Source organism: Myodes glareolus, chromosome 5 (genome assembly GCF_982192425.1).
Source record: "Myodes glareolus chromosome 5, mMyoGla1.1, whole genome shotgun sequence".
NCBI lineage: Eukaryota > Metazoa > Chordata > Mammalia > Rodentia > Cricetidae > Myodes > Myodes glareolus.
In genome coordinates, this window is record NC_142030.1 from 113792204 (window position 1) to 113819858 (window position 27655).

General features: G+C 38.7%; 1 protein-coding gene across 1 annotated transcript in view; it reads left to right on the forward strand.

The window, feature by feature from the left end:
• The window catches only part of Phlpp1 (PH domain and leucine rich repeat protein phosphatase 1), a 204539-nt gene that overhangs the window by 90952 nt on the left and 85932 nt on the right, over positions 1 to 27655 (forward strand). The window contains exon 4 of the mRNA XM_048443747.3: positions 25744 to 25910. Coding sequence (XP_048299704.3) covers positions 25744 to 25910 — 167 coding nt within the window. The remainder of the gene's footprint in view (positions 1 to 25743; positions 25911 to 27655) is intronic.

Below are 27655 nucleotides of genomic sequence, written 5' to 3' on the forward strand. Positions count from 1 at the left end.
TATGTCTAATGCTGACCACTTGGGATTGGATAACTATCCTTGGAGAAAATTGATTCCCCTCTCTCATCTAGGGGCAGAAACTGTCGTTGGCCATGCCAGAGGAGCAGCCGGTGGCAATTGAGTTCCAGGTGTCAGCACACCATCAGGAAACTCTTTGGTGGGCCCATTTTGTTTATGCAGGGCCACAGAACTGCAGACCCTGGCATGTCTTTTGCTGCTTCTGTGCCTTTCCATGTTTGCTGCAGCTCTTTGTCTCTGGTATCTAGCATGGTGTGAGTGGATGTGGGGAGATCTCCACTGCTGTAATATAGTGTGTTTATCTCTTGGAAACATCCCATTCTACTGGGCATTTTTACCTGTGGATTGTCAAGAAGATGACTTCTCCCTAAGCAGTACTATCTAATTTGATAATAATAATTGGAGCTTATACAGAGTTTTGATGAATAAAAATAAATACAAGGATGTGTTTCAAAGCCAGGGTCTGTGAGTCTCACCTAAGGAGCCACATGGATTGTAGCTCAAGTTAATGACTAGCAATTGAGTCCCAATAATTCTTTTAACCTTAGTGTTGGGAGATATTCATAGGTTTCGGGGTGCATCATAGCTGAAACAAAGCTTTGAAAATAACAATGTTAGACTAAGATGTTTTTGTTAAATAGTTTTGTGGTGAAAAACCCAGAAGACAATCTAAAGTTTTAGAAAGGCACAAAATATGGACCTCATTAAGGTCAGGGAACAAGAACAAAGCATCCTAATTGTCATTGGCTGATGGACCTTTCTTTCTAGGATTGGTTAATATCCAAAGGAAATGATTAATTCCTCATACCCATTTTTCCCTCAATCTTCTGATATAAAAAACTGCTGAGGAGTAGGTATATACCCTGAAGATTTAAATTAGAGCTAACTGATTCTTTTTCATATATAATAGTTTAGGTTTGTGATTCCTCTAAGACTCCTTATAAGATTACCTCTCAAGATAAGTAATAAAATTATTGGCCCTTTTTTTGTAAATTTAGATTTCAGTCTGCGAGTAAAAGACCTTTTTGCAAGGAGGGACTGCTTGTTCATCCCAGCTAGCTTAGCCCCGAAATAACCACACAAATTAATTAAATTAAACTGTATTAATTAAATCACTACTTGGCCCATTAGCTCTAGTTTCTTATTGGCTAATTCTTACATCTTAATTTAACCAATTTCTATTAATCTGTGTATCGCCACGTGGCAGTGGCTCACTGGGTAAAATTCCCAGTGTCTGTCTCTGATGGTTCCATGATGTCTCTCTGACTCTGCCCTTCTTCAGTTCTGTTTTCCCTGCCTACCTAAGTTCTACCCTATGAACAGGCCCAAAGCAGTTTCTTTATTACCCAATGAAAGCAACATAAAGACAGAAGAACCTCCTACACCAAGACCTGACAGGAATACTTTGCTTGCACACATGGTTAATCTATCATTAATTGCTTGGGTATGAATGTATGTGAGTTCTTGGGATAATCACCTGTAGAACATAGAATGTTTCATCATGTAAGGAATATGGAAAACATGCTGTTTTTTACTGTTTGTTCTGTATTCATTGTAATCATTCACTTGAAAAACAGAGTGTAGCCACATTGTAATTCCTATATTGCTTGAAAAACTTTTCTGGAGTATATAAGCTGTAGAAAAATGTATACAGTAGAAAGAACAGAAAAAGAACATAGAATGAATAAAGAAGGAAGCCATCAAGAGAGAGTATGTTTCTTTTTCTAAACCCCCCTCAGCTAGGAAAGTCTAGTTTACACTGGATTTCTCTGAAAGCCCTGTGCTGCTGGATGCAGGTCCCCCAACAGCAGTATAGAACTTTGTGACTGAGCCATCAAGCTAGCCTCATAGGTACCATAGTTGCAATCATTTCTTGCTCTACTAGACAATAGCTAATTGTCTAATTAGCTTAAAGTTCACTCATTAGGAGGTAATTCCTGCCTGGTACTGTGAACCTAGACCTAGCTAAGCTATCTGTGACTAAAGAGGTTATTGATCCTAGAGAGAACATATTACTGCCATTTTCATGAAGCAGTATAATTTATTACTGTATTTTAAATCCTTACCCTTCTATCCACAAATAAGTGTACCACTCACCCCTCATCAACTCAGTTGCTTTTTGCAGTAGATGTAGGTTGTTACAGTCATCTGTAACTGGCCACAGTACAGAGAGTAAGTGACGTGGGATGCACAGACTGAACTAATGCATCTGTAGTATAACTCCTCCACCTAAGGCTCAGAGAAAATTGCTGTAGTGCAGGCAGAGTGATTGCCTAGATCACTAGATCTAGAAGGACTAGATGACCAGGACATCTTCTGTGAGATAGTGACTTCTACATATGACACGGAAACTACACCCATAAAATCCGAAAAATGTGGTCACTTAAATAAGACCTGCATGATGAGAATGAGCATTTACAAATTTTGTATGGGAGATAGAGGAATGACTCAGTAGTTGATTAAGAGTACTTGCTGATCTTCCTTAGGACCTGGGTTCAATTCTCATCCCATACATAACAGCCAACAATCACCTGTAACTCCAGTTCTAGGAGATTTTCCACCCTCTTCTGGCCTTTAAGGGTAGTGCATAAATGCTAGTGTTGTATAGGCATGCATGCATGCAAAACACCCATAACCATTTTTTAAAAAATAAGTAAATTTTTTTTTGCTTTATTTTTGTTTTGATAGCCTGGCCAAAGTTTCCCCTTTCTCCTCTCCTTCTGCCTCTGTCCCCATCATTTACACTCCTCTTCCACTGTTTCCCTTAAGAAAAGGTTGTACAGCCCGTGAGTATCAGCCAGCCATGCTATATTAATTTGCAGTGAGACTAGGCACTATTGAGGCTGGACAAGGCAGCCCAGTAGGAGGAAAGGGTCCCAAAACAGACAACGGAATCAGAGACAGCCCCTGCTCCCAATGTTAGAAGTTCCACAAGAAGACCAAGTTACACATTTGTAACACATATGCAGAGGGCTGAGGTCATTCCCTTCAGGCTCCCTAGTTGTTGGTTAAGTCCCTGTGAGTCCCTATGAGCCCAGATTAGTTGATTCTTTTGAGTTTTCTTGTAGTGTCCTCTGGCTCCTACAGTCCTTCCTCCCTCTTCCACTTCTGTGGGATTCCCCGAGCTCCCTGTAATGTTTGGCTGTGGGTCTCTGCATCTATGTCTATCAGTTTCTGGGTGAAGCCTCTCTGATGACCGTTGGGCTAGGCACCAATCTATGAGTATAACAGTATAGTATTACTAATGATTATATATATTCTTAATATACTTATTATATAATATGCTAATATAATATTTATTATATATTTCATTAGGAATAATTTCATTGACTTTTTTACTTCTTGCCAGTTGTGTTTGGCAAGTTGTGTTCTATCCTAAGTCTCTGGGCTATCCTGTCTCTGGATCCTGGTCCTCTCATGGTATAGGCCTCTCAAGTATGGTATGGGCCAGTCAGTGATTGGTCACTCCCACAATTTCTGTGCCACCTTTACCCCCAGCACATCTTGTAGCCAGTGCAAATAATAGGTCGAAAGTTTTGTGGCTGGATTGGTGTCTCAATCTTTCCACTAGAAGCCTTGCCTGTTACAGGAGTTGGCTGGTCCCCCGTTGCTAGGTGTCACCCTCATAAATGGCTGGGAGTTTCAATTGCATTAGGTTTCTAGCTTGTCCCAGAGATGCCCCCAGATTCTTGTTGTCTCTCCCAGTACTGTCTCCTTCCATCCTTCCCTGCCTGTTCTCATCCTATCCGTGACCTGCCCCCGCTCCCAATGGGCTCTATTCTATTTCCCCTTCACAGTGAGGTTCATGGGTCTCTCCTTGAGCCACCTTGTTACTTAGCTTCTCTGGGTTTGTAGAATGTTTGCTTTATGGATAATATCCACTTATAAGAGAGTACATACCATGTTTGTCTTTCTGGGACTGGGTTGCCTCACTTGGGATAATTTTTTTCCCGTTCCATCCATTCACCAGAAAATTTCATGAAGTCCTCATTTTTAACCATTGAATAGTATCCATTGTGTAAATGTACCACATTTTCTTTATCCATTCTTCAATTGAGGGACATATAGGTTGTTTCTGTGCTCTTCCTGTTATGAATAAAGCTGCCATGAGCAGGTGTCCTTGTGGTATGATTTAGCATCCTATGGATATATGCTCAAGAGTGGTACAGGTGTATATGTATAGCTGTATCTTGAGGTACATCAGTTCCCAATTTTCTGAGAAAGCACAATGATTTCCAAAGTGACTGTACAAGTTTGCAGTCCCATCAGCAATGGAGGAGTGTAGCTGGCTTTCTTTGGTCTGCTAACTCCCAAATAATGACACAGAGACTTCTTATTGTGAAAGCTTGGTCTTAGCTTAGACTTGTTCCCAACTAGCTCCTAAAAGTTAAATTAACCTGCTTATATTAATCTACCTTTTTCCATGTGGCTTGTTACCTCTGCTCGGTACCATGCTTCCCACTTCCTCTGGTCTGACTGCTGATTCCTGCCTTTCTGATTCCTTTCTTGAGTTTCTATCTTTGCCTATCTTCTTCTGCCTAGCTAACAGCCATTCAGCTTTTATTAAACCAATCAGACGGTCCCTTGGCAAAGACACATCTTCATAGTGTACAAAACAAGTATCCCACAACAAAGGAATGTTCTCTTTTCTCTGCTTCCTTTCCAACATGAGCTATCACTTGTGTTTTTGATATTAGCCATTCTAACAGGTTTAAGATGGAATCTTGATTTGCATTTTCATGAAGGCTTAGGATAGTAAACATTTCTTTAAGTGATTTCAGGCATTTGTGATACCTCTGTTGAGAATTATCTCTTTAGACCTATACCCCATTTTTTTATTTTTTTTAATTTATTCATATATTTATTTATTTTACATCTTAGCCCCAGTTTCCCCACCCTCCTCTCCTCCCAGTTCCTTTCTCCACCCCACCCCTTCTGTTCCCAAGCCCCCAATCCACTCCATCTCTGTTTCTATTCAAAGAAGGGCAGGTCTCCCAAGGATATCAACAAAATATGGCATATCAAGGTGCATATCAAGGTGTATTAAGATTGGGCAAGGTGACCCCCAGTGTGGTCCCAAAAAGGAGTAGGGTTCCAAAAGCCACTAAAAGAGTCAGAGACAGCCCATGCTCCCACTGTTAGGAGTCCCACAAGAGAACCAAGCTACACAACTGTCACATATATGCAAAGTTCCATGGTCAGTTCTGCGCAGGCTCCCTGGTTGTTGGTTCAGTCTCTATGAGCTCTTATGAGTCCAGGTTAGTTGACTCAGTGGGTTTTCTTGTGATGTCCTCAACCCCTCTGGCTCCTACAATCCCTTTAAATTGGATTATTTGTGCTTTTTGTTGTTCAGTTTCTTGAGGTATTTATACATTTTAGATATTAGCCCTTTGTCAGATGTGGTATTGGTGAAGCCTTCTTTCCATTCTGTAGGCATCTTTTTTTCCACTAAAAAATAGTAAAATTTTTTATTTATAAGATATTAATAAACCTTTAATTCACTCAGTAGACTGGAATTACTATTTTAATGTTATAGATAAATTACATGATGTTGAGAACATTTTAGTGACTCATCTAGGATAGGATAAATATGAAACCACAGAACATGCTAGAAATCTTGCAAGTTTCCCTCTTCTGATTATACTTTTCCTGTAAACCATCTAACTCTATGTCTTCTCCCATTTTCTTTTATTATGAGTTATTGAGTAATTTTCATTCTTTTTATTTTACTGTGGCCATTTTATTTCCCCCTGCTATGGGACAATGGTCTTTTATTCTGTCACTTGTATGCTAATTGACCAGTAGTCAGGCAGGAAGTATAGGCAGGGTGACCAGGCAGGAAATAGAAGCAGGGCAATGAGAACAGGAGAATTCTGGGGAGAGGAAAGAGTCCGTTTGCAGTTGTAATCCAGACATAGAGGAAGCAAGATGAGAAAGCCTTGCTGATGAAAGGTACCAAGCCACGTGGCTAGAACAGACAAGAATTATGGGCCAATGAAGGATGTAAAAGTTAAGAAGAAGCCTGAGCTAATAGGCTAACCAGTTTATAATTAATGTAGACCTCTGTGTGTTTCTTTGGGATTGAATGGATGTGGGTCTGAGCAGGACAGAATCCTGGGTCAACCTTGCCCTATTCCCTTGTGTGTGTGTATTTTGGCCTTGAAATTCTGTACCTGTGCATTAAACTAGAATAACAATTTAAATAAGATAAGTAAATGCTCATTTTTCAGATACTTTGTGACTAGGCGTTTTTGTATTTTACTGTGACATAATGGACTAGATTGCTGTACTAAGTGCTTTGGTTTTGGGTGTGTGATGGTCTCTGGGGTGCAGGAACATCACCACAGAATTCACTTTCATGCTTTTAAATTATAATCCAATTTGTTACCCAAGTTCAGTATGATTCATCCTTCTGCATGATGGAGCTGTTTGTCAAGCAAGCAAGTATGAGGGTAACTGTAGAAACAGTTAATGGACTGTTAGGGTAACATTTCTGAGACTTTCCATGGGACCACCTCATTTTTAATGACTGGCAAGTTGCTGTTTTCTTGTAAGGGCTAGCTCCTAGGATCTGTAGTTTCTCTCCCTTTCAGAAAGCTTTGACAGGTTTTGGTTGAAGGTATTTAGAAGATTCTCCTAACCTAAGGCAAACGTAGGTTCTCAATGCACAGAGCCGCACTCTACAGCTGGTTGTGGGAGAGATAACACTTTCCCTCCAGCATCACATGTGGAGTAATTGTGATATAAATGAAGATATGTCCATTTGTCTAGTTGTTTTAAAATTCATCTTGTGCTTGCAGCCATTAGGAGACAAGTATTAAGTAATATGCTTTTGTATTTAAGTAATTTTGAATATGTATTCACAATTAAGTGACACTGTGCTTTCAAGACAGTAAATCAGTTGTTGATGCCCTCCTTTATTCAGAATAAAATGCCAGCATACTGTCAGAGTGAAGTAACTTCTTCTATATTGAGATAACGGTCTTATACATAAGCCTTTTTAAAATTTCTTTGATATGATTTTATGTTTATAGGACTATTGTAAAGAATACAGTTTCCATATGCTCCTTGTTCTGTTTCCTGTGCATGTAGTCATGTCGTATTTGTTCGAATGAGGAGACCGACCTTGTTATGAGCATATCATTATGTACCATCCACAAGACTGTGTATGTTCTGTAATTGCTTTTCTGTTCCCTTTTTAGTCCAAGGTACCACAGTTCATTTGGCACTATACTCTCTTGTCTCCTCTGCTACATGGCAGGTTTTTCAGTCTGTTTTCTATGAGTGACAAATTTCAGGAGTATGATTGAGTTGTAGAGTATCTTATTGCAAATATTTTTGATCTTACAGGCCAATTTTAGAGTAATGCATATTCGACCAGTTGTGAACTGCTTACATTAAAAACAATTGAGATACAAATTCTTAAATAGTGACAAGGGTGTACACATGAGCATATGTAAACTGCCAAGTAAACCACAGCAGATTATTTTGATTAAAACAGTCACAACAAAAAGATTAATTGTCTTGTATGTTGACCACTATACAGTTTGTAAGTTACAGTTCTAATTCTGCCAAGCATTTAGTCAGTACCTTCTATTGGTTAGGTCTGTGATTTATGCATTGAGAATATAGCAAAGAAAAGTTCATTTTCTATCACCTGGCAGGATTTACACTAAAAGTAAATGGACAAGAAAGGAATGAATGAAGCTAGAGAGATGGCTCTGTGGTTAAATGCACCACTGGGTTTGATTCACTGCACCCACATGGCAGCTCACAACTGACTGTAACTCCTGTTTTAATGCCCTCCTCAGGCCTCCTTGGGCACCAGCCAAGCACATTATATACATATATACATGCAGGCAAAACACCTATACACACAAAATGTAAAATAAATAAAGTTAACTAAATTTGAAAATATGTAAAAGAGAAAGGAAGTTATCAGGTTCTCATAATGTGTTATACAGGGTGCTAGGACAGAATGTTGGGAAGAAGGGATATTTCAGTGAAATATCAAAGAAGAAGAGTGTGATGGGTTGAAGATTTGATAGGACAAGCTTTCCAGGTAGAGGGTGAAGGCCCTAAGCCTACAAAAAAAAAAGGAAGGAAGGGAAGTCACAGTAGGCAGAGGTCTTGTGCTATAGAATGATGTTGAGTTTCAAGTGTGTTGCTCATATCATGACAGAACATTCCAGAGCATTCTTTTGTAAAGTTACATGTGTGATAGATAACTGGGAAAGACAAGAGTAACTGGTTAATCTAGCAGAGGTGAGTTCAACAGTTGCAGTAGACATGAAGAGACCTGGGGAAAGACACTTCGGGTGTGTTTTGGAGGTTGACAAGGTTACTGGTAAGTTATATAGAAGATGTGAGGATAAGGATGAAAGTGAAGAATGGTTTTAGGGCTGGCAATGTAGCTCAGTGGTTGAACTTGTGCAGGCCCTGTATTTAATCTCTAGCAACACACACGTGCGTGTACACACACACACACACACACACACACACACACACACACACCCCCTCTAGATGTTTACTTTGAATTGTGATAGATTAAAGCCTTAGTTGGTTACCATACTAATAGTGGAACACTAATTGTATTCCACACACAAAGGTTTAAATCTTCAAAGAGCTTCTATTACAGGAGTAGACAGAGAAGCAAAACACAAGAGGTAGATTGGGATTGTGACTGTCCAGTGTTAGCTTGGTTAGTCTTTCCCAGTTGTGGTTGGCTAATGTGTTCTCTCCGTTGTCTGGTGCTGTAGTCATGAACAGACTCAGACATCAGACTTCTTCAGTGAGAGGCATTGGGAGGGTGGGAGGTGGAGGAGGGCTTACGACATGAGCCAGAACATGGTGGCAGCAGGGTAAGAAGGTGCTTCTGTGAGTCTTCCTTAGCACTGATTATGACTGCACTGTTAGTGTTTGATACCTAAAGCTATAGCTCACATACATTCCTAGCTCTGGGGAGGCTGAGGCAGGAGGATCATGATTTCAAGTTTAGTCTGGGCTACATTGTTAGGGGCCAGCCTGAGTGACATGAGACCTTGTAACCAAAAATCCAAGTGCTGAAATTTATGTGCTAAAATGGGATGTCACTATGTGTAAAAGGAGTGTGCCATGTGCATAATATGTAGCACTGTTTACATTTGTATTTCCAAAATGTGTATTCCCAGGAGGGAGGAAGGACTTCGACTGTGTTTGATGAAACCATAACATTTCTGTTCTTTTGCATGTTGTGTGGAGCAATATGTAGTGGAGGTTAGTAATCAATCGGACTGAATAAGGTCGTCATTATTAGTCTACTACTTCCTTGCTATATGGTTCTACCTGAGATTTCAAATAGTAAGCTTTTTATCTAATAGATGGAACACTAATGGTATCTCTTATGGTTTATGTGAAGTGAGTGTGTGAGTTACTTACACTGGCATAGTAAGTGTATGTATGTCTGTAGATATGGGTGACTAAACAAATGTTCATTTTATGAATGTCATTTCTGCCATCACCAAATGATCAGGCAGTTAAAGATTTGTTTGTTTATATTATTTCCAGCAAATAAGGGAAGCTAGGTTTTGTTGTCCAAGTGAGATATATTCTTATGCTCTCAATCATAGGAACTGTTTTAGGAAAGTGAGAAGGCGGGGGTCCGGGAATGGCCTAGTGCAAACATTGGAAACTCTGTCTTACCTTTCTACAATCTTAAACAGCAGACATCTTGAGAAATTCTTAGACTGGAAAATAGGATGCAGATAAGTTGTAGGAACCTGGCCTGTGTATTCCAGGTCCAAGGCTCTTTAGCAGTGCAAATACTTCATTCCATTTGATCTTATGTTATAGTAGCGATAAAAAACATGATATGAGCTATTGCAGAAGAAATGAGTGAAGAAACTCCTCATTTGGGTAGAAGTTCTGTATAATGAGTCTCTGGCCTCTCCTGTTTAAACTACTGTGTTGGAAATAATGATGTGATTCTCTCTTTAATTTCAAATGTCAGGAGAGTAGGCTGTGGCTTCAAACAGGTTGGAGTGGATATGGTGTCTACTCTTTATTTTGAATGCCATCTACATTCCTTACATGTAGTATTAGAAAGATAAACACTTTTTATTCATACTTAAAGTCACTATGAAAACCACTTCTTTTCCTTTTCTTTAAATAGAGAAATCATAGGATTCATTTTGAAAAGGATTTATAAGAAAAAGCAACATAAAGAAAAATCTAAAGTTTAGATTTTAATGTTCTCTTTTTCTCCTAACCTAGTTATAATGAAAAGACACAAATAGCAAAGTACCAATGATTTTTAAATCAGCATCAAGGAGATAAGTAATTTTAAAAGGAAGTTCTTCATTTTCTGTATATGTGTTTGGATTTTAGCTTGTAGGAAAAATGTTTTTTGTTGTCAGTTCGTTTTTGTTTTGGGTGTGTGTTAGTGAAGAATCCTTTGGGACAATTACAATATTGGTTTTGAAGTCATCTCTAAAATATGAATGTACGGCATACTTTAAAAATTCAGTAAACAAACTGTTGTATGCAATGTAAAATGGGGGGGGGTATTTATTCAGCATCCAGACACGTGTAGCATGTTCTTACTGTGGTAGGAGGGACAGCCTGCTTTCAGTTGTCCACATTTGTAGCTCCATTTTAAGAGCATGCTTTCTTTAGACATATTGGTTGATCTCATGACTTCTCTTCAAGGCTAGTCTTTCATGTGAATCTGTAGCCTTAATGGTATGTTAATTTGTAAGTTAGTTATTTCTGTAGTTTCATACTGTAAGTCTGTGTCAGGTTAAAGTGGATTTGGGTCACTGGTTTAGCATTGTATATGCATTTTTAACTTTGTTTTGTTTCTTTTTGTTTCTTGAGGTGTGTGTGTGTGTGTGTGGTGGGAGGGGTCTCACTGTGTAGCCTAGGCTGACCTGGTACCTGCTATGTAGCCACAAGCTAGTCTTTAAATTGTGGCAGTTTGATTGCCTCAACCTTAAAATGCTGCGATGGCAGACATGAGTCACACCAGGTGTTTTGTTGTTGTTGTTTTGTTTTTTAAACTTTAATTACATCATATTCTGAAGTAGAGATAATATTTTCAACACGAACATATCTGTAACCCACTTGCTACAACTAAAAATTCATGGCCACACACACTGTTTATAGTGTGCACCTCCTTTCTCTCCTTATCTACAATACGGTATAGGGCTCTGTGTGTGTGTGCAACTCTGTACAGTGAGAAATATCTTACAAATACAACCATAAAACCACTCTTTCCCTGATGTTTAGCGAACATTTCAGATAATGATTTTTTTCTAAATTCTTAAAAATATTTATCTATGAGTATGAATGTTTTGCACCATTCAAATACTTGGTCGTGTCTATAGAATCCCGAAGAGGGCATTTGGGTGGAGCTGGGAACTGAACCCTGGTCCTCTGTAAGACCAAGTGTTCTTAACCGCTGAACCATCATCTCCAGCCCTGTTTCAGTTAATTGTGATTGCTGTTACAAATAGGATACAGGGATTAGTAAGGCAAATATTTTTGAGTATTGATTAGCTAAAGGAAGTTGGACATGATTTACCGCTTGTCACCAGCTTCTACTGACTTTGAACAATAAAATGGCTTAATTGAAAACATTGAAACATTTTGGGTTCCCCACCCCCACCCTTGGTTTTAGAATATTTGCACATGCATAGGGAGCTGTCCTCAAGGAAGAGACCCTAAGTTAACTTTGAAATTAGTTTGTTTTATATACCGTATTTCCAGAGAATAAAGGTAATTTGGTACAGTGTAGTTGATGCCTCTTTATTTTGACTGCTGCCTGTCACAGGAGTTCGTGCAGGATAGTTTCTACTTGTCTCTCAAAATTTTTGGATCACCTCAAATTTTAGAATTTCAGATTGAGAACGTGCAACCTATACTGTTTTTTAATAATAGTCCCTGTGGGGAATAATCGTTTTCTGTGGGAAAAGGAAAAGATAGATCATGGTCTTTTTGGGGGACCTCAGTAACCTCAAGCTAGCCTGGTTTACTTGGTTAAAATATGGTGATTACCAGCCCAGATTTTCATCAGGGCCACTTAGCTTGTCTGTCTGTCTGTCTGTGCTCACATAGCCAGTGTACTAGCAGTTGCAGGCAGATTGTACACGTCACTGCTGTTTCTGCACCTGCTGCATAACTCTCCATAGAACCATAGTATTTTAAATCTTGGGCACTAGTTTGAAAGGGAAATCATTATGGGAGGGCAGGGCCAGATTTCATGCTGAATTAAAGATTCTGTGAAATGATGACTAAGTGATAACTTTCAAATAAAAATGAGCTGTATGGTGACCCACAATGAACTTTCAGTGTCATGTGCTTAAAAGTGTTCTGAGGTCCAGATTTAACTCAAAGAATACTTAATTGACCAATTGAGTCAAGCCATCGGTATGTAATAGGACTGAGATGGATTCATGTCAGTGGAAGTTCCATGGGACACTTTAGTGTGACTTAGCCATCTTTAATGCATACGCAATACAGTCTAAAGAGTATTCTGCTTTCAACCTTACCTGTCCTTGGTGCTTTAGGGACCCTCTTCAGTTTGTTATACTGGATCTCTAGCACTAAGTGTGAAGCCTTCTTAGAATCATTCTTTTGAAGAGCCCAGGAATTTTCTGGAAACTTTCATTCACATTTCACACGCATTCTTTAAATAATGAAGAGTCATTTGACCAAGGGCAGTCCACCAAGCTTGTAGAATCACAAGTGGAGCTAAGGGTTTGCTAACATACATATCTGCTTATCTTAAAAGAAAATTTTGTATCAATTCTGTGTAACATGAAGGGCCAGTACCCCACAGCCGGCAAGTCCCAAAGAAAATCACAGAATCTGCATTAGGTTATAAACTGATTGGCCCATTATCTCAGGCTTCTTGTTAACTCTTATAGCTTATATTGACCCATTATTCTGATCTATGTTAGCCATATGGCTTGGTACCTTTTTCAGCTGTCAGCTCACATGTTGCTTCTTTGGTGGTCGGGGCAGGAATGGTAGAGGGAGCTTCCTGCTTCCCAGAATTCTCCTGTTCTCATTGCATCACCTCTACTTCCTGTCTGGTTTTCCCACCTATACTTCCTGCCTGGCCAATCAGCATTTATTTAAAATATGATTGACAGAATACAGACAATTCTCCCACACCAATTCTGTAGTGATAATTGATAAATAAGGGAGATTGGATGTGAGATATGAGGCATAGGAGGATTAATAAGACCAGGAACAAGGCTGCCTTAGTTTTGTTTCTATCTTTGCATTAAAACACTATGAACAAGAGAATTTATAGAAACAAGCATTTAATCTAACTTATGGTTTCAGAGGCTTAGAGACCATGCTGGTGGAGCAAAGGGACAGCTGAAAATTCACATTTTGATCACCACTCATGAGGCAGAGAGAGATACAATCTGGGAATAGTGTGAATTTTTTTGAAACCTTAAACCCAGTCACCAGGGACACACCTCTCCCAACAAAGCTGCACCTCCTAATCCTTCCTGAACATTTCCACCCACTGTGGCCACTATTTCCATTCAAACAATCACATTCTACTACCTGACCCCCACTGATTGTAACCATATCCTAATGCAAAGTGCATTTGATCCAATACAATTTTAAAAGTTCAAAGTCTCTTTTGAGAATAAAGGCTCTTAAATGTAACCCCCTGTAAAATCAAACAAAAATGCAAATTACATACTTCCAACAGACAATGGCACAAAATAAAATACCATCCAAAAAGCAAGGAAAAGAAGCACAATGAAGAAATGCTATACCAAAGCAAAATCAAAACCTATCAGGACAAATTCCAAATCCTGTAACTCCATGTCTGATATCAAAGGGCTTTGATGGCTCCATCCTTTCAGCTTTGTGACTGCAACACATGTTCTCTCTTGGACTGGTTCCACTCCTTGTGTGCAGCCGTCTTTGGCAGATTTCCCACAGCACTGGCATCTCTAACATCTTGGGTTCTTGGGGATCTCTAACACAATCCAGGCTTCACTTTCATAGCTTCATGCAGTGGCTTCTCATGTAACACACCTAGCCTCAGGAGCCCTTGTTGCTTGTTTTTATTCTTTTACCTTTTACCTTTTTTTTTTCTCCTTTACCTTTTACCTTTTCACTCTATGGTGGGCCCACCACCAGCTCCCAAATAAATCACACATGGAGACTTAATTCTTTCTTATAAATGTGTGGCCTTAGCTTGGCTTGTTTTTAGCCAGCTTTCTTAAATTATCCCATCTACCCTCTGCTTCTGGACTTTTTCCTTTTCTTACATCTGTAAATCTTAATTGCACTCTTAATCCCTGGCTGGCTGGGTTGCTTGGTGGCTGGGTAACTGGCCCTTGACAGCCTCATTTCCTTTTCTCATTCCTTCTCTCTTTCCATACTTCTCCTATTTATCCTTTGTGCCTGCCAGCCACGACTGTCCTTTCTCCTGTCTTGCTATTGGCCATCCAGTTTTGTTGTTTTTTTTTAGACCATCAGGTGTTCTTGACAGGCAAAGAATCACAGTTCCACAGAGTTAAACAGATGCAACATAAATAAAAGCAACAGATCTTTACATAGTTAAACAAATGATCCACAGCATAAACAGGTAACATACCTTAAAATAATGTTCTACATTTTCCCCTTTTTGTCTAAATAAAAATGAAAGTTTTTTTTAATATAGTAAAATTACACAAACAAAAACAGTTATCAAGTAAGAATTAATTTACAGTATTCAGTCCATTTTCATTTAGCAATCCAAAGTTTTATACCTAACTTAATTTCTTTCATAATTAAAGAAAATTGCAGTTATAACTATATAGTCGTCAACTCTGCCCAAGATCCTAGAAGGAATTAATGCTTCGTAAGTAAACAGGAAGTGCATTTTCAACAACTTTCAAGACAGAGACATCTACCTGGACCCAAAGTTTCTCTGCAATGTTGGAGAAATTTATCTTCAGTCTTCAGGCCTTGAGTGTCTAACAGATTTTTCAGTGAAGCAGGAAATTTGAAGGACTGTCCTACCTTATTTTTGGCAAAGTTCAACAGTCTTTTTCCTGTGTGTCCTGCATGTCCAGTCTACACATTGTAAGCCATCAAAGGTAAGAGCAATTTCTTTGCCCAGTGGCCAACATTGCCACAATGAAAGCAAACTTCATAAGGAGTTTCTTCAATGCCCATTATCTCTGAAATGAATTGGTACTGCCAGGAGCATATGTGTGTAACATGAGGGCCGGCTTGTTGGGGTATCTGTTCCCGCCCGGTACCCCACAACCGGCAAGTCCCAGAGAAAATCAATCACACAGAGATCTCTATAAGTTATAAAGCTGATTGGCCCATTAGGTCAGGCTTCTTGTTAACTCTTATAACTTATGTTACCCCATTATCCTTATCTACATTAGCCACATGGCTCCGTACCTTTCTCAGCTGGGCAAGTTACATGCTGCCTCTTCAGTGGTCTGCGCAGCAGTGATGGAGGGAGCTTCCCAGAATACTCCCAGTCTCTTTGCTCCACCCCTACTTCCTGTCTGGCTTTCCCACCTATACTGCCTGTCTGGCCAATCAGCATTTTATTAAAATATGATTGACAGAATACAGACAATTCTCCCACACCATATGTGTCTCATTGTTATGAAAAGCCCTAAGTTAAGAAAACTTTTTAAACACCATATTCTGTAGGTCTTTGAATTGTTTAAAAACCATTTATCTATCTAAAATATGAAAACACACCTAACATATCTACAAATTTGGTTGTTATAGATGACTGACTACTGATCTGTGTTTCTTGATTATCCTAAATAGTTAATAGTAATAGCTCTCAAAATTTAGAAGTTTACCTTATATTTTTAAATGAACTGCATAGGTACAATATCTTAAACAAGAGTAGAAATGTATATACAATAAGTTGTTACAAAAATAACCTTAAATTGGTATGTAAAAATACTTTAAACAAGAGTAGAAACATGTATACAGTGTGTTGTAAGAAGAATGACTTTAAATTTCTATCAGTGTACAAAAGTCTATAACAATACAAAATATTTTAAATTAATAGTTTTTACTTTAAAATAGATTCAATGATCTATCCTTTTGTCTTATCATTCCTATATTCCTGTAAATATAACAAATATCCATGATCCACCAATTAATCAAAGACCACTCACAATCCCAACTCTTGGGAATGTGGTCATCCTTTTCTCTACACTGCTTCTAACTGAATGTGGATGAAATATCTTTGGGGGTACCAGAGAAAAAAACTGAGATAATAGCCAAATCCTGGGAAGTCCAACTATAACCTTTATTGATAGATATCACCTATCAAGTTTCAGGAGGTCTCTCTTGATCAGATTAGATCCATATCAACTTGGAATGAATCCATGATCTCTTGTTTCTGTAGAAACAAAAGCAAAAGTTCTTCTCTACAACAATGCATTTTTAAAGTTTTATTTTACAGATATATTTTTTACTTCCATTTTGAAGTTAAGGCATTCTTAAAATATCTAGGTTGATTTATTTCAGCTGTCCCTCTTTCAATCCCCATGTTTCTCAGCAGCTATATTTTGCTCATCGGCATTCAAAAAATTCAAAATCATTATGGCAACATACAGAACCCAGCCTCCCTGTTTTTCCCATCTTATGTGGTTTTCTATTTTTATTTTATTTTATTTTTTTACTCTTTAAAAACTTTATTTTTTTAAAGAAAAACTTTCCATACGGTACATACTCGTCTTCTTTCTTTCTTAAACCTACACACATTTTAAATCACACCGGAACCCGTTTATGGCTTTTTTTCAGTTTGGACTTCTTTGACTGCTCTCTTAGTATTTTTTGACTGCACAAGCCGTATACTTATTATTTTCTTTTCAGCTCTCTCAGGCCCTACATGGAAATACGGACCCACATTGGAATGCTAAAATGTTGTTGGATTTTTTTTTTTTTACTTTAACTCTGCGTTAGAACACCAAAATGTAGCTGTCAGTTTTTACTCTTTGCAAACTATACATTTTTTTCTTTCCACCTCACTTGGTCATTTTTACTATTGAGCTTCATGAAAGTGATTACTAATAACCATGTGACAGAGACAGTATTATACTGTCTTAGAATTGCCTTCAAGGAAATTAATTCATTACTTTTCAGTTTAACTTCAGGAAGATTTTTTAGGACAAGGACATTCTTTGCCTAAACATACAAGAATTGTCTCTAGCCAAGTTGCTCTTATTATTCCTCACTGAAATCTCTTGAACTGGGCCTCTAGTCATACTGCCCTCAGTACCGCTGTCTTCCAAACACCTATTAGGATGACCATTAATCACTGCTTGCAGCATCCAACTAATTTTCTAGTCTACAGTCCTCAAGTTTTTCCACATTCTTTGAAAACCAACAAGAACAAAACCAACATGATCAGGCCTGTCACAACAATAGTTCACTCCTTGGCAGCAACTTCTGTCTTATTTTCTTTTCTATCTCTCTGATGAAACACTATGAACAAGCTAGCTTATAAAATACCATGTTTAATCTGACTTACAGTTTCAGGGGTTTAGAGTTCATAATGATGGAGCAAATGGACAATAGCTGAGAGTTCATGTCTTGATTGCCACTCATGAGGCAGAGAGAGGGAGACAAAAACTGGGAATTGTGTGAATCACTTGAAACCTCGAAGCCCACCTCTAAGGACATACTGACAAGGACACACCTCCTAATCCTTCTTAAACAGCTCTGCCCACTGGAGTACACTATCCAAATATATGAGTCTGTGGAGGCATTTTCATTCCTATTACTATACCACAGAAACAAGAAGAAAATTTATTTCTTGTAAAGGTTAATTGTGTAGAAAGCTGAACCCGTGTAAAATGTAGGGATTGTCATGCTGCCATCTAAGCACTGTGGAAGAGACATGTTGAAGCTTATACACAAGAGTACAGGCTTGACCCCTGCTGGCTCTGCAGTCTGAGAAGAGTTAATGCACAGTCTGCATACCTGTGTACATTGGGTTTTTTGTTTGTTTGTTTGTTTTTTGTTTTTTGCTAGTTCCATTGTATTGTCTTGTGGAATCTTAACTATGCTTTATCAAATACTATATATAGATTTGCATCATGGACTTCTACAGGAAAAAAAAACCATGTTATAGTTTACTTAATTACCAATAAGATGCTAGGAATTTAGACTCTTAGAAATTCTACTCTGAATTCAGCAGAAAAATGAAGTATTTTGGATTGCATAAATGTTTTTTGTTATAAACAAAGCTGTTAACACTGTCAAGCAGTAGACTAATACGTTTATAGTTACAGCTGTGGTCTAGGCACTCTTACTTTCACATTAGGGATACCTGTGCCTTCCCTGTGGTGACTGTCTTCCGGAGGAAGGGGGTTTCACTTCACTGAGATATTTCAGTTTAAATTACTCAATTTTATTTTCTCTAACGTTTTAAAATCCAGTTTTATACAGAGAGCATAGTATCTCATTCGTTGCTATCTCATAGTGATAGCATTTTGATACAGTACCTGTTTGTATGCTCAGGTTATTACCATTTCAAACCTACCCCTCTCCTTCCACCGACCTTCTTCCCGTGTTCTCCACCCATCCTTTCTTCTGCCTCCAGCAGGTTGGAATTAGCCCTCTTGTTACCCCTGCCTAAAAGAGAAGTGGGGAAGTTGGAGGGAAGAAAGAGAAAGCATCTCTGTAGAAGGAGCGGCGGGCCGCTTCCCATCGCCCGCCCGGCTAATTTTACCCGAAATAATTACACGGAAACTGTATTCTTTTAAACATTGCTTGGCCCATTATCAAAAAGGCCAAGGCAGTTTCTTTATTAACCAATGAAAGTAACATGACCCTTCTCCATCACATCTCTTTCTCTTTCTTTGTGCTAGGTCCTGTTCTTTCAGCTTCCAGTGATTGCTAGCTCCTCTGTAACTAGAAATCTTGTTTCCTCTAGAATTATTAAAGGTAGTATATAATTAATACTTCAAAATCATGCGGATTCTGTCTATATAGTATTATATTTAATAAAAATAAGTTTCAAGGAGACAATTTAAAGTCATAGTGTTATTTTAGTATTGGTAAAGTTCCTTGTAAGGTAGTTGACAAGATGGTGATATTAAATGCAATTCTTCAAAGTAATTGTTCTCATATTTGAGAATTTCTTTGCAAGTATTCTTTTACTTTGAACATTAGCCATATTAAATAGTTCTAAATTCACAGGAATAGACCATAATATTTAAAAGAATAGATCTTGTAGATTGTAGATTTATTGATTCACACCTCTCCCTCTGCCCCCGATTGTCGATTGTCTATTGTCTATAGCGGTGGTTCTCATCCTGAGGGTCTTGACCCCTGGGGGGGTCGAATGATTCTTTCACAGAGTTCCATATCAGATGTATCCTGTATATCAGATGTTTATATTACCATTCATAACAGTAGCAACATTACAACAGTGTAGCAACAAAAATATTGTTATGGTTGGGGGTTGACCACATCATGAGGAGCTGCTTTAAAGGTGAGAACGCCTGACCTATAGCGTTTCATATGCTTTTAGGGTCTAATGCGGCAGTGGTTTCCTTCTAAGTGAACCAAGATCTTGATTCCTATGGTACATGTTCCTGTTTTGCTCTCTGGTGCAACAAGATAATTCTATATCCTCCCTTGATTGCTAACCTCTAAGTATTGTAGAATTGCTGTGGTCTTTGTGTCCTTGTGCTGAATTACCCTTTCGTTAGCAGCATGTTTTCAGGAGAAACATCCCTGGCAATTAATTCCACTTGCTTTCTCTGTCACTTGTTTCTCAGATCCCCGTTTAGCAGCTCCCTTCTGGTGTTCTCTGGTGTGTTGACAGATGCATTGACATGACACTCTGTGAGCCTCACGGTCTGTCACTGTTGTTTTCCCAGCTTTGGACATTAGGTACCAAGTAAATCACTTGTTCATTAGTGTTATGAGGTTAATGCAACATTAAAGTTCTGGCTTTGTGCTTATTTTCCTTAGTTACTAATAGATTTTTTTGGTTTATTACAAACTACAATTAGTTGAATTCATGCTATAGTTACAATAATGTGCATAGTTCATAGTAAAGATGAACATTTGCTGTTTTCGTGTGACAAACATTCTACCTGATTTCTAGCAGCCTTGGGAGATGCTGCTGAAAAGTGGGAGTTTCTGGGTGGATCTCACACCAGCCCTGTGAGGTCAGCCCACTTGATAGAGAAAGGAATTGAAGTACAAAGTACTTGTAGTACTGTATGTAATTCATTCTGCTGCATTGCTCTTTTTATTTGTCCTTCCATTATTTTACAACCGTGATCTGAAGGGACTATAACTAAGATTCCCCAAGAGAATCACACCACATGACAGATACAATTGTCAGCAGAATCCAGTTCACTCACTAATATGCTAAAAGGTGATTTCTAAGCAGCATGAGTTGCTGGAGAACACATAAGATCACCCCTTCCAGAACATGAAATGTCCTCTGTTGCAGGTTAAATTGATATCAGTGTTTCTGGAACTGTGGCTTGATTCTTTGAAAATTGTTGGAGTATTGTTATATAAGAAATATAGCATATTTAACCAGCCTTTGCCATCTAGTTGTGTAAGTGTGCATGTGCCTGTGTGTGTTCCTATTTTTGTGTGTGTACATGTATATGTTTGCACATGTGTGTGTTTTAATGGTGGGTTTTTTTTTCTTGTTTGTTTCTGGATAGGATCCATCACGTAGTCAAGGCTATCCTCAAACTCATAGAAGTTCACTTATTTCTGCCTTCTAAGTGCTGGAATTAAAGGCCTATAGCTTCAAGCCTAGCCTTAGTCAAATTAGTTCTTGAAGTTGAATCATTTTAATTTGTGAGTTTAGGCCAACTTAATATATATTTATTCTTAAAAATTTATCTTTTACTTTATGCTTGTTTATTTGAGGAGTCCCATTGTCTTTATCCTAAAGCATTGCATTCCAATTACTATGAAGGGCTAGATTCTCTTTATGTCTAGTTAATAATTTTAGGAAATAAATAATGGAATGATTAGAAAAGAATCTGTGAACTGTATAGTCAACACATAGACCTTGCATATAGAACCTGGAACTTAAATCTTTTCATTTATGGTTTTAGGTTTTCTAATTATAAAACAAGTCGTTTATTTGCAATATCTGAACTGTTTGAGAAAGTTTGTATAGTTATATAAATCAGAAGTTAGAGCCGGGGTGCCTTTTAATCTCAGCACTCCTCTGGGAGGCAGAGACAGACAGATCTCTGTAAGTCTATGGCCAATCTGGTCTGCAGAGCGCAGAGTCCAGTACTGTTACACAGAGAAACCCTGTCTCAAAAACAAATAAACAAACAAGTTGGTATATGAGGTTTGTTTATTTGTCTCTTTAGTGGTTTGTTCCCTCATGTCTAGAAGGTGCTGTCTTTGGGGGAATGTGTACTCAGGTATTAACATTTTCACAACATTGTTTGCTTGTATTTTGCCAATAAGAAGACTCAGATTTGGTCCGAGGGTCTGCCTTTTATTGCTATTGAGAGCACATTGAGGTTTATGTGCAGAGACTAGGGGCGGGGCAATAACTATATGCTTGACCCTGTTCAGAAGCTTCTGACTCATGAAGTGTGAGGCAGAGGTTCACATGGTCAAGTTAGACTGCACAGCGAGCTCCCTGGACAAGCTGCAGCAGCATTGCTACTCACTGCATAGCCACTTTGTCAGTGGAGGGGAGGCCCTGTCGGTAGCTGATCTTAGTGGCATGGCATTCTCAGGTCTCATGTGCTCTCACTGTGTCCTCACAAGGCTAAATACTACCGAGTACCAAGTAGTTCAGTGCTGGGTTTACAAAGGGCAGATGTTATACGTACACTACTCTCTCAGGCTAGCCCCTTTATCATCCATAGGCAGGAGCTTTCCAACTGTGTCTCTTTTCCTAGCCTGCTATAACTTGGTGCTTGAACAGTTACCTAGATAATTTGTTTCTTCTCCAGACTGTAGACCCCTCCTTCTAAAGTCATGGTTCCTCCACCCTTTCTGTGTTCTTGCTCCAATAGATCTTTCTAATTTTTGTCTGTTGTTTGTCTGTGTCTCTGTTTTTTTTTTCTATTGCCTTCGTTAATTTTACAGTTGATTGCTTCTAATAATTTAGAATGGAGGGTAAATTTACATGCTTTATTTGTCATGTATGATCCCAATTTAACCTTTTAAAGAAAAGGCATGTTAAGTGTTAAAATTCTAGGTATAATTTGCTACTTCCAAAATTTATAGCTTGACGTACTCTTATGAAGACACAGTGAGAATGTCTCAAAACAAAAAAAACAGAACATGCACACAAAAGACCTGTAACTAATTTTATAGGTTTTTTAGTATCTACTGTTAACCAAAATTTACAAAATGATAATTAGCATCAACAAATTCATAGTCACTGTGAAAAGGTCTGGGGCCAATACATTCTGTTCAATTTGAGGAAAGAAATGATTACATGTCGGGAAGCAGTGGGAATTCACAGAAACCGTACTATTGAGAATGAAGTGGATGCATGTAAAGGTGTTAGAATGTCTGATAAAGATTAATAAATTATATTCTGCTTATACCTCCCAAAGCCTTGGTGGGTGGGGATAGATCAGTTGAAGTTAAGAATCATTACCAAAATGTAGTGAACTCTCCACAGACTGCCCTTTTAGTCAGGGACATTACTCCCTAAACCACTAGAGGTTAGGCCGGAGCTGTTAATGCCTCATGCCATATCACAGCACTCTTTTAGTCTAGATTCTTTGTGCTGCTTCTGCTGCTTTGGCCAAGCCTTTCAGTCGGTCTACTTAAATTTGAGCATACTATGCACATAAAAAGACTAGATGTGACTTCCCCTAAAGTACAGAGGGTAGGTATCAAATGTCACATGAATGTTGCTGTGAACTTGCTTTGGCTGGGGAAGATGATTATCCACTGAGCAGCCCTCAGCATGATGGGAGTTAACAGTCCTGTCACTGGAAGGTGATGATAGTTGGAAAGCATAGCAGATACTGGTTAAGGCTGGGACAGATATTCTGGTTCAGAAATTCAACTCAGCTAGGCTCAGCAGAAAGATTTCCTGCTCAGAGTCCTAAGGTAGAGAAAGAAAGACACAATTTAAGAGTATGTCAAGCAGAACAGCATGTTAGAAAATGTATAAATGTCTGTTAAATAAAGTAAAATTTTTATTGGTCTTACTTTTTCGGCTCTATAATGGTTAGGAGAGAGTATGTTGAGGACTAAATATGGTTTTTTCATCACAAATGTTTACAAGACATTTGAAAAAGACGACAATCCAAATAAGTGGCTAAAATTCATATTTCTATTAATATATGTTGTAGGGTTTGTTCGATCTGAACCTAATCAGCCTTTATTTATTTAATTTATATTTTTGTTTATTTGTTGTATGTATTTATGTCTGTGTCTGTGTTATGCAGATGCCAGACATAAAGGATTCTCTAGAGCTAAAGTTATAGGTAGCTGTGAGTTGCCATATATGGGCACAGGATCTGAACTTGGGTCCTCTGAAGGAACAGTAAAGGCTCTTAACCACTGAACCATCTCTCCATTCCTGGTGTTTTGTTTTATTTTGTTTTATTTTTTTGTCAGTATAGATGTGAAATAATATTCTAAACCATAGTTTTCTTAAACTGAAATACACTTTGAATCTGTTCACATACAGAATTTTCCAAGTCAAATTATTTGTGTGGCTACCTGAAGTGATTGGGTTATGGACTAGGGATAGTCATAGGTCCTACTTCGTCTCTCTTGAGTTTTAAAAATGAGAAGGGTGTTATTGGTGTTGACCAGGTACGTGTTAACTGATTGGCGTTATCCATGAGGAAACCGGTGGACAGATAGATGAAGTGACTGTAAAGCCACAGAACTAGAAAACAGGGCATCTTGCACACATTGATCTTGAGCCCCAGTTTTGTGACTTGTGTTTTGCCAGTGTAGTAGAAGTGCTGTGGCTTCTGTCAGAGGACATTTCACATTTCACATTCCCTCCATAATTAGGATTTTAGGCATTTTCCACCTAGGCTAATTTTCCAGATTTTTATAACTTTTTTGTACTTTTTCTACAGACATTTTAAGGTTTGATTCGCAGTTCCTTGGTTATCTGGGGAATCACTATTGCTTAGTGCACAAGTGTTTGGTGTTGAGATGGACAGAGCTGAGATGTCAAGGAATGAAATGATGGTCCTGATGGGCTTCTCCCCTCCTGTGGTCTGTGTTTTCCACAGGTGCTCTCTTCTGCTTCTCTGGAGGAGCATGCATGGCCTGTCACTGCTTCTCTTTCAAAACTAAGCTGAAGTTCTTCCTAGGGATGGCTTTCCAGTGTTCTAGTCATTCTACTATTTTCTTGGGTGTTAAAAAATGCTCCTCCCCCGTCTCTGGTTTCCTGGGGATTTCTGAACAGTGCTCCTTGCCCTGCCATGATGGAGGAGGTTAATAGTGCATTCTCTAGTTCACACCCTAGGCCAGTATAGCTGTGCCCTGGAGCTTCATTTCACCCAGTTAAACCTTGAACTTTAAGATAGGGGTTGAGTCTTCTTTATATTTTTTTGAAGATTAAATTCAATATTGTATCTTCAGCTCTCAGAGGAGTAACTGTCATAAGGGCAGCACTTCTTTCTGTAACAATAAGTAACAACTCCCAGGAAAGGATGCTGGATAACAGAGGCTGCTTGCTCTGAGGTGTACCCAGGTGGCTTCCTTATTAATAATTTCTGCGTCTGTAGTTGGGGAAGGATCTGAGTTTAGTAGCAGCTGTGTAGGTAGACCACAGCTTCTTTGGATGTCCAGCTTTTCTTGTTTGGGTATCAGGCAGACCTTCTAGTAAGAGCACTCTTCTCTTTTGGATGAGATGTAGCTTGGTTGGTCTGAGCTGATGTATTGACTTCTTTTGTTTTGGTTCCAGGATGTGGGTCTGGTTAAAGAAGAAGTTTGTGGTTGCCTTTGTGGTCTCCTTGGCTGCTCAATGCCCTATGGCTGTTATCCATTGGATTCATGTTCTTACTATAGATGTTCCTGTTTACACTGTAGTTCCCATGAGACCATGCTGTCTGATTTTTATCCTGTTAATGTGCCTACTTCCTCCTGATTCCAGCAGGAACAGCTTGTAGTCCAGAATGAGGAATGGAGCAAAAACAAGTTGATGTTTAATCATCTTCTCTCTGTCCAAAGGATCAATGTTAGATTTCTGCTTCCTTCTGAACTCCAAGGGACCAGTGTACTAGATTGGCCAGAGCAAACTAGTGAAGGTGAAGGTGGCAGAAGGAAGGAGTTGTGAGGGGGCCATTGACACTCTTTTCTGCACAGCATCCCAAGGGTCATAGAGAATTGTCAGTGTAGTTTCTTCAGTGAACAACATAAAGCAGTCCTTGCCTTTACTGGCATATAGCCTGGAGACATAGGACTCCAGGAAGGTATGTAAGTATGTTGGTGAGCATGTCACACTTTTCAAAACTGTTTGAAGTATTCTATTTTGGTCACATTAAAAGCCAGAGTTCCTACAGTGGTCTAAAATACTCCGTAACATCTGCTGGTGTCTCCACTTCTTTGTGGCCTGAACTCAGGCATTGCTTCCCTGTGTTAGCATGTGCTGAGAAACTCTTCTGCTTTTGGCTGCTTCCTCTGACTGTGGACAAGAAATGCTGCTTTCTTGATTCCTGGGTTCTCTAAAGGGTACATCATAATTCTATCTATAGACAGTAGTCACAGGAAAAATGAATTAAATTTATTATTTTTTTTCTCTAGGTTGCATCCCAGCGCATAAGCTCAGTAGACCTCTCGTGTTGTAGCCTTGAACATCTGCCTGCCAACCTCTTCTACAGCCAAGACCTTACTCATCTCAATTTAAAACAAAACTTCCTAAGGCAAAGCCCCACCCTCCCAGCTGCCAGAGGACTTGGTGAACTGCAAAGGTGAGCCTGTTCAAGTGCTGCAGTCCTTCAGAAGAGCTGGGGACCAGTCCAGTACATGACCAGCCTAGCTGGGAGTTCTCTCTTGACCTTCTTACAAGTCTATTTTCTCCTGACTTTCTTATACAGTGAGGATAATTATCGATTATCACTCTGAAATTTTCGCTAAGGTTTCCTGCCTTTAAAATTTTGACTTGTACTTATTCACTGGGTAGATTTACAAAAGAGCAGTGCTTTTTAAACAGACTCCATTCTCCAGACTGTCTGCAAATAGGCTGTGAAAAATTCATAGTCCTTCGTGTGCTTCTTCTAACTTCAAGAGTCTGTTAAGAATACATTTTTTTTTGTTTTGAAATTTATGGATCAGTTTTTTTTTCATGAAAAGAATTATCTTAGAAATATAAGAACCAAGGTTTAAATCCAAAACACTGTGGCATCTGGATATCAGTATGTTGGGTTGAGTAGTGTGTGAAGGCAGGATATTCTACCCCATTACTACTAGAAGCATCTATAAAGCAAGTCTGAGAGTTTGCATATTCTTTGCTGTCCCCTTCTGGAGTAGTGACCAACCTTGATTCTGTGGGAATGAACCACCTCACTAGTGTGCATGTAGAGACTGCACTGGAAGAGGATGTAGCTATGCGCAAGGAGCAGTGGGGTTCATATCTTCTTACTTGGTTGATATGAAAAATCAAACCAATTTTATTGTAAAATTTGTATATTTAATTGCAAAATAAGATAGTATCCTTTAAAAATTAACATTTTAAAATAGTGCACAAATAGGCTAGATTGCGCCATTTCTGCGGGCCTTTGTGTCACCATACTTTGTTCTAATTTTTCTCCTCTCTGCCTCATCACACCCTACGCCCAATCCCTAAGAGAGTGCTTTAGTTGTTCTTTCAACTGTTGTGAATGTTCTTTAATACCACACTTAAGTTTGACAACTGGTATCTTAGAATAGAAAGGGGCACTGGATTCATTTTAACTAAGCCCATTTGAGGGGGTGAGGACTATGGGATAGCCGGGCAAATTCCAGTTAGTAATGATCCGAGGAGGAAATTATGTTCTGGGACCAGAGAATGACTCAAGGGGTTTTCAGTCAATATGTGATGTTTTCTTCCTTAAGGAAATATGGCAAAAATGTTAGCATTTGATAAATGCAATTCTAAATCCCCGGATGATATTATTTTCTCCATTCTACTGAAGTGTTCCATAGTAATCCAAAATTGAAGCGTACATAAGATGAGTTTCTTGTCACTTACAGAACATTCACAAAACAGGCAGCATCTGTGAAATGATCGCATATCCAGATGGCCCTCAGTTAAGTGGGATCTGGGTTCCTCCTTGACTGTTGTTTCTCTCAGAGGCACCTGGTACCACCCTTTCCAATCATGTGTTTTTTGAACTCACCCCTTTCATTCCTCTCTCCAGCTTTCCTGAGTACACACTTCCCTCACTGCCCTGTACCTGCCCTATCAGCTCCTGGGCATTGGAATTCTGTGCAGAATTCCACTACAGTGAGCCTGTTTGTTGTAGAAAACAAAATGAAATGTATAAAAACTTTTTTTGTACTTTAAAAAGTGTATACTTACTCCTTATTAAAATAATGCTGTATATAGAATTTTAAAATTCTGCTAAAGGTTTATAACAAATAGTTCTCTAAATTTCCAGTATACTGCTCCACCTATGTTTTACTTTTGACTGAGCAACTTTTGTGCCATTTGGATCTATTGTTTTCTCTAATACTA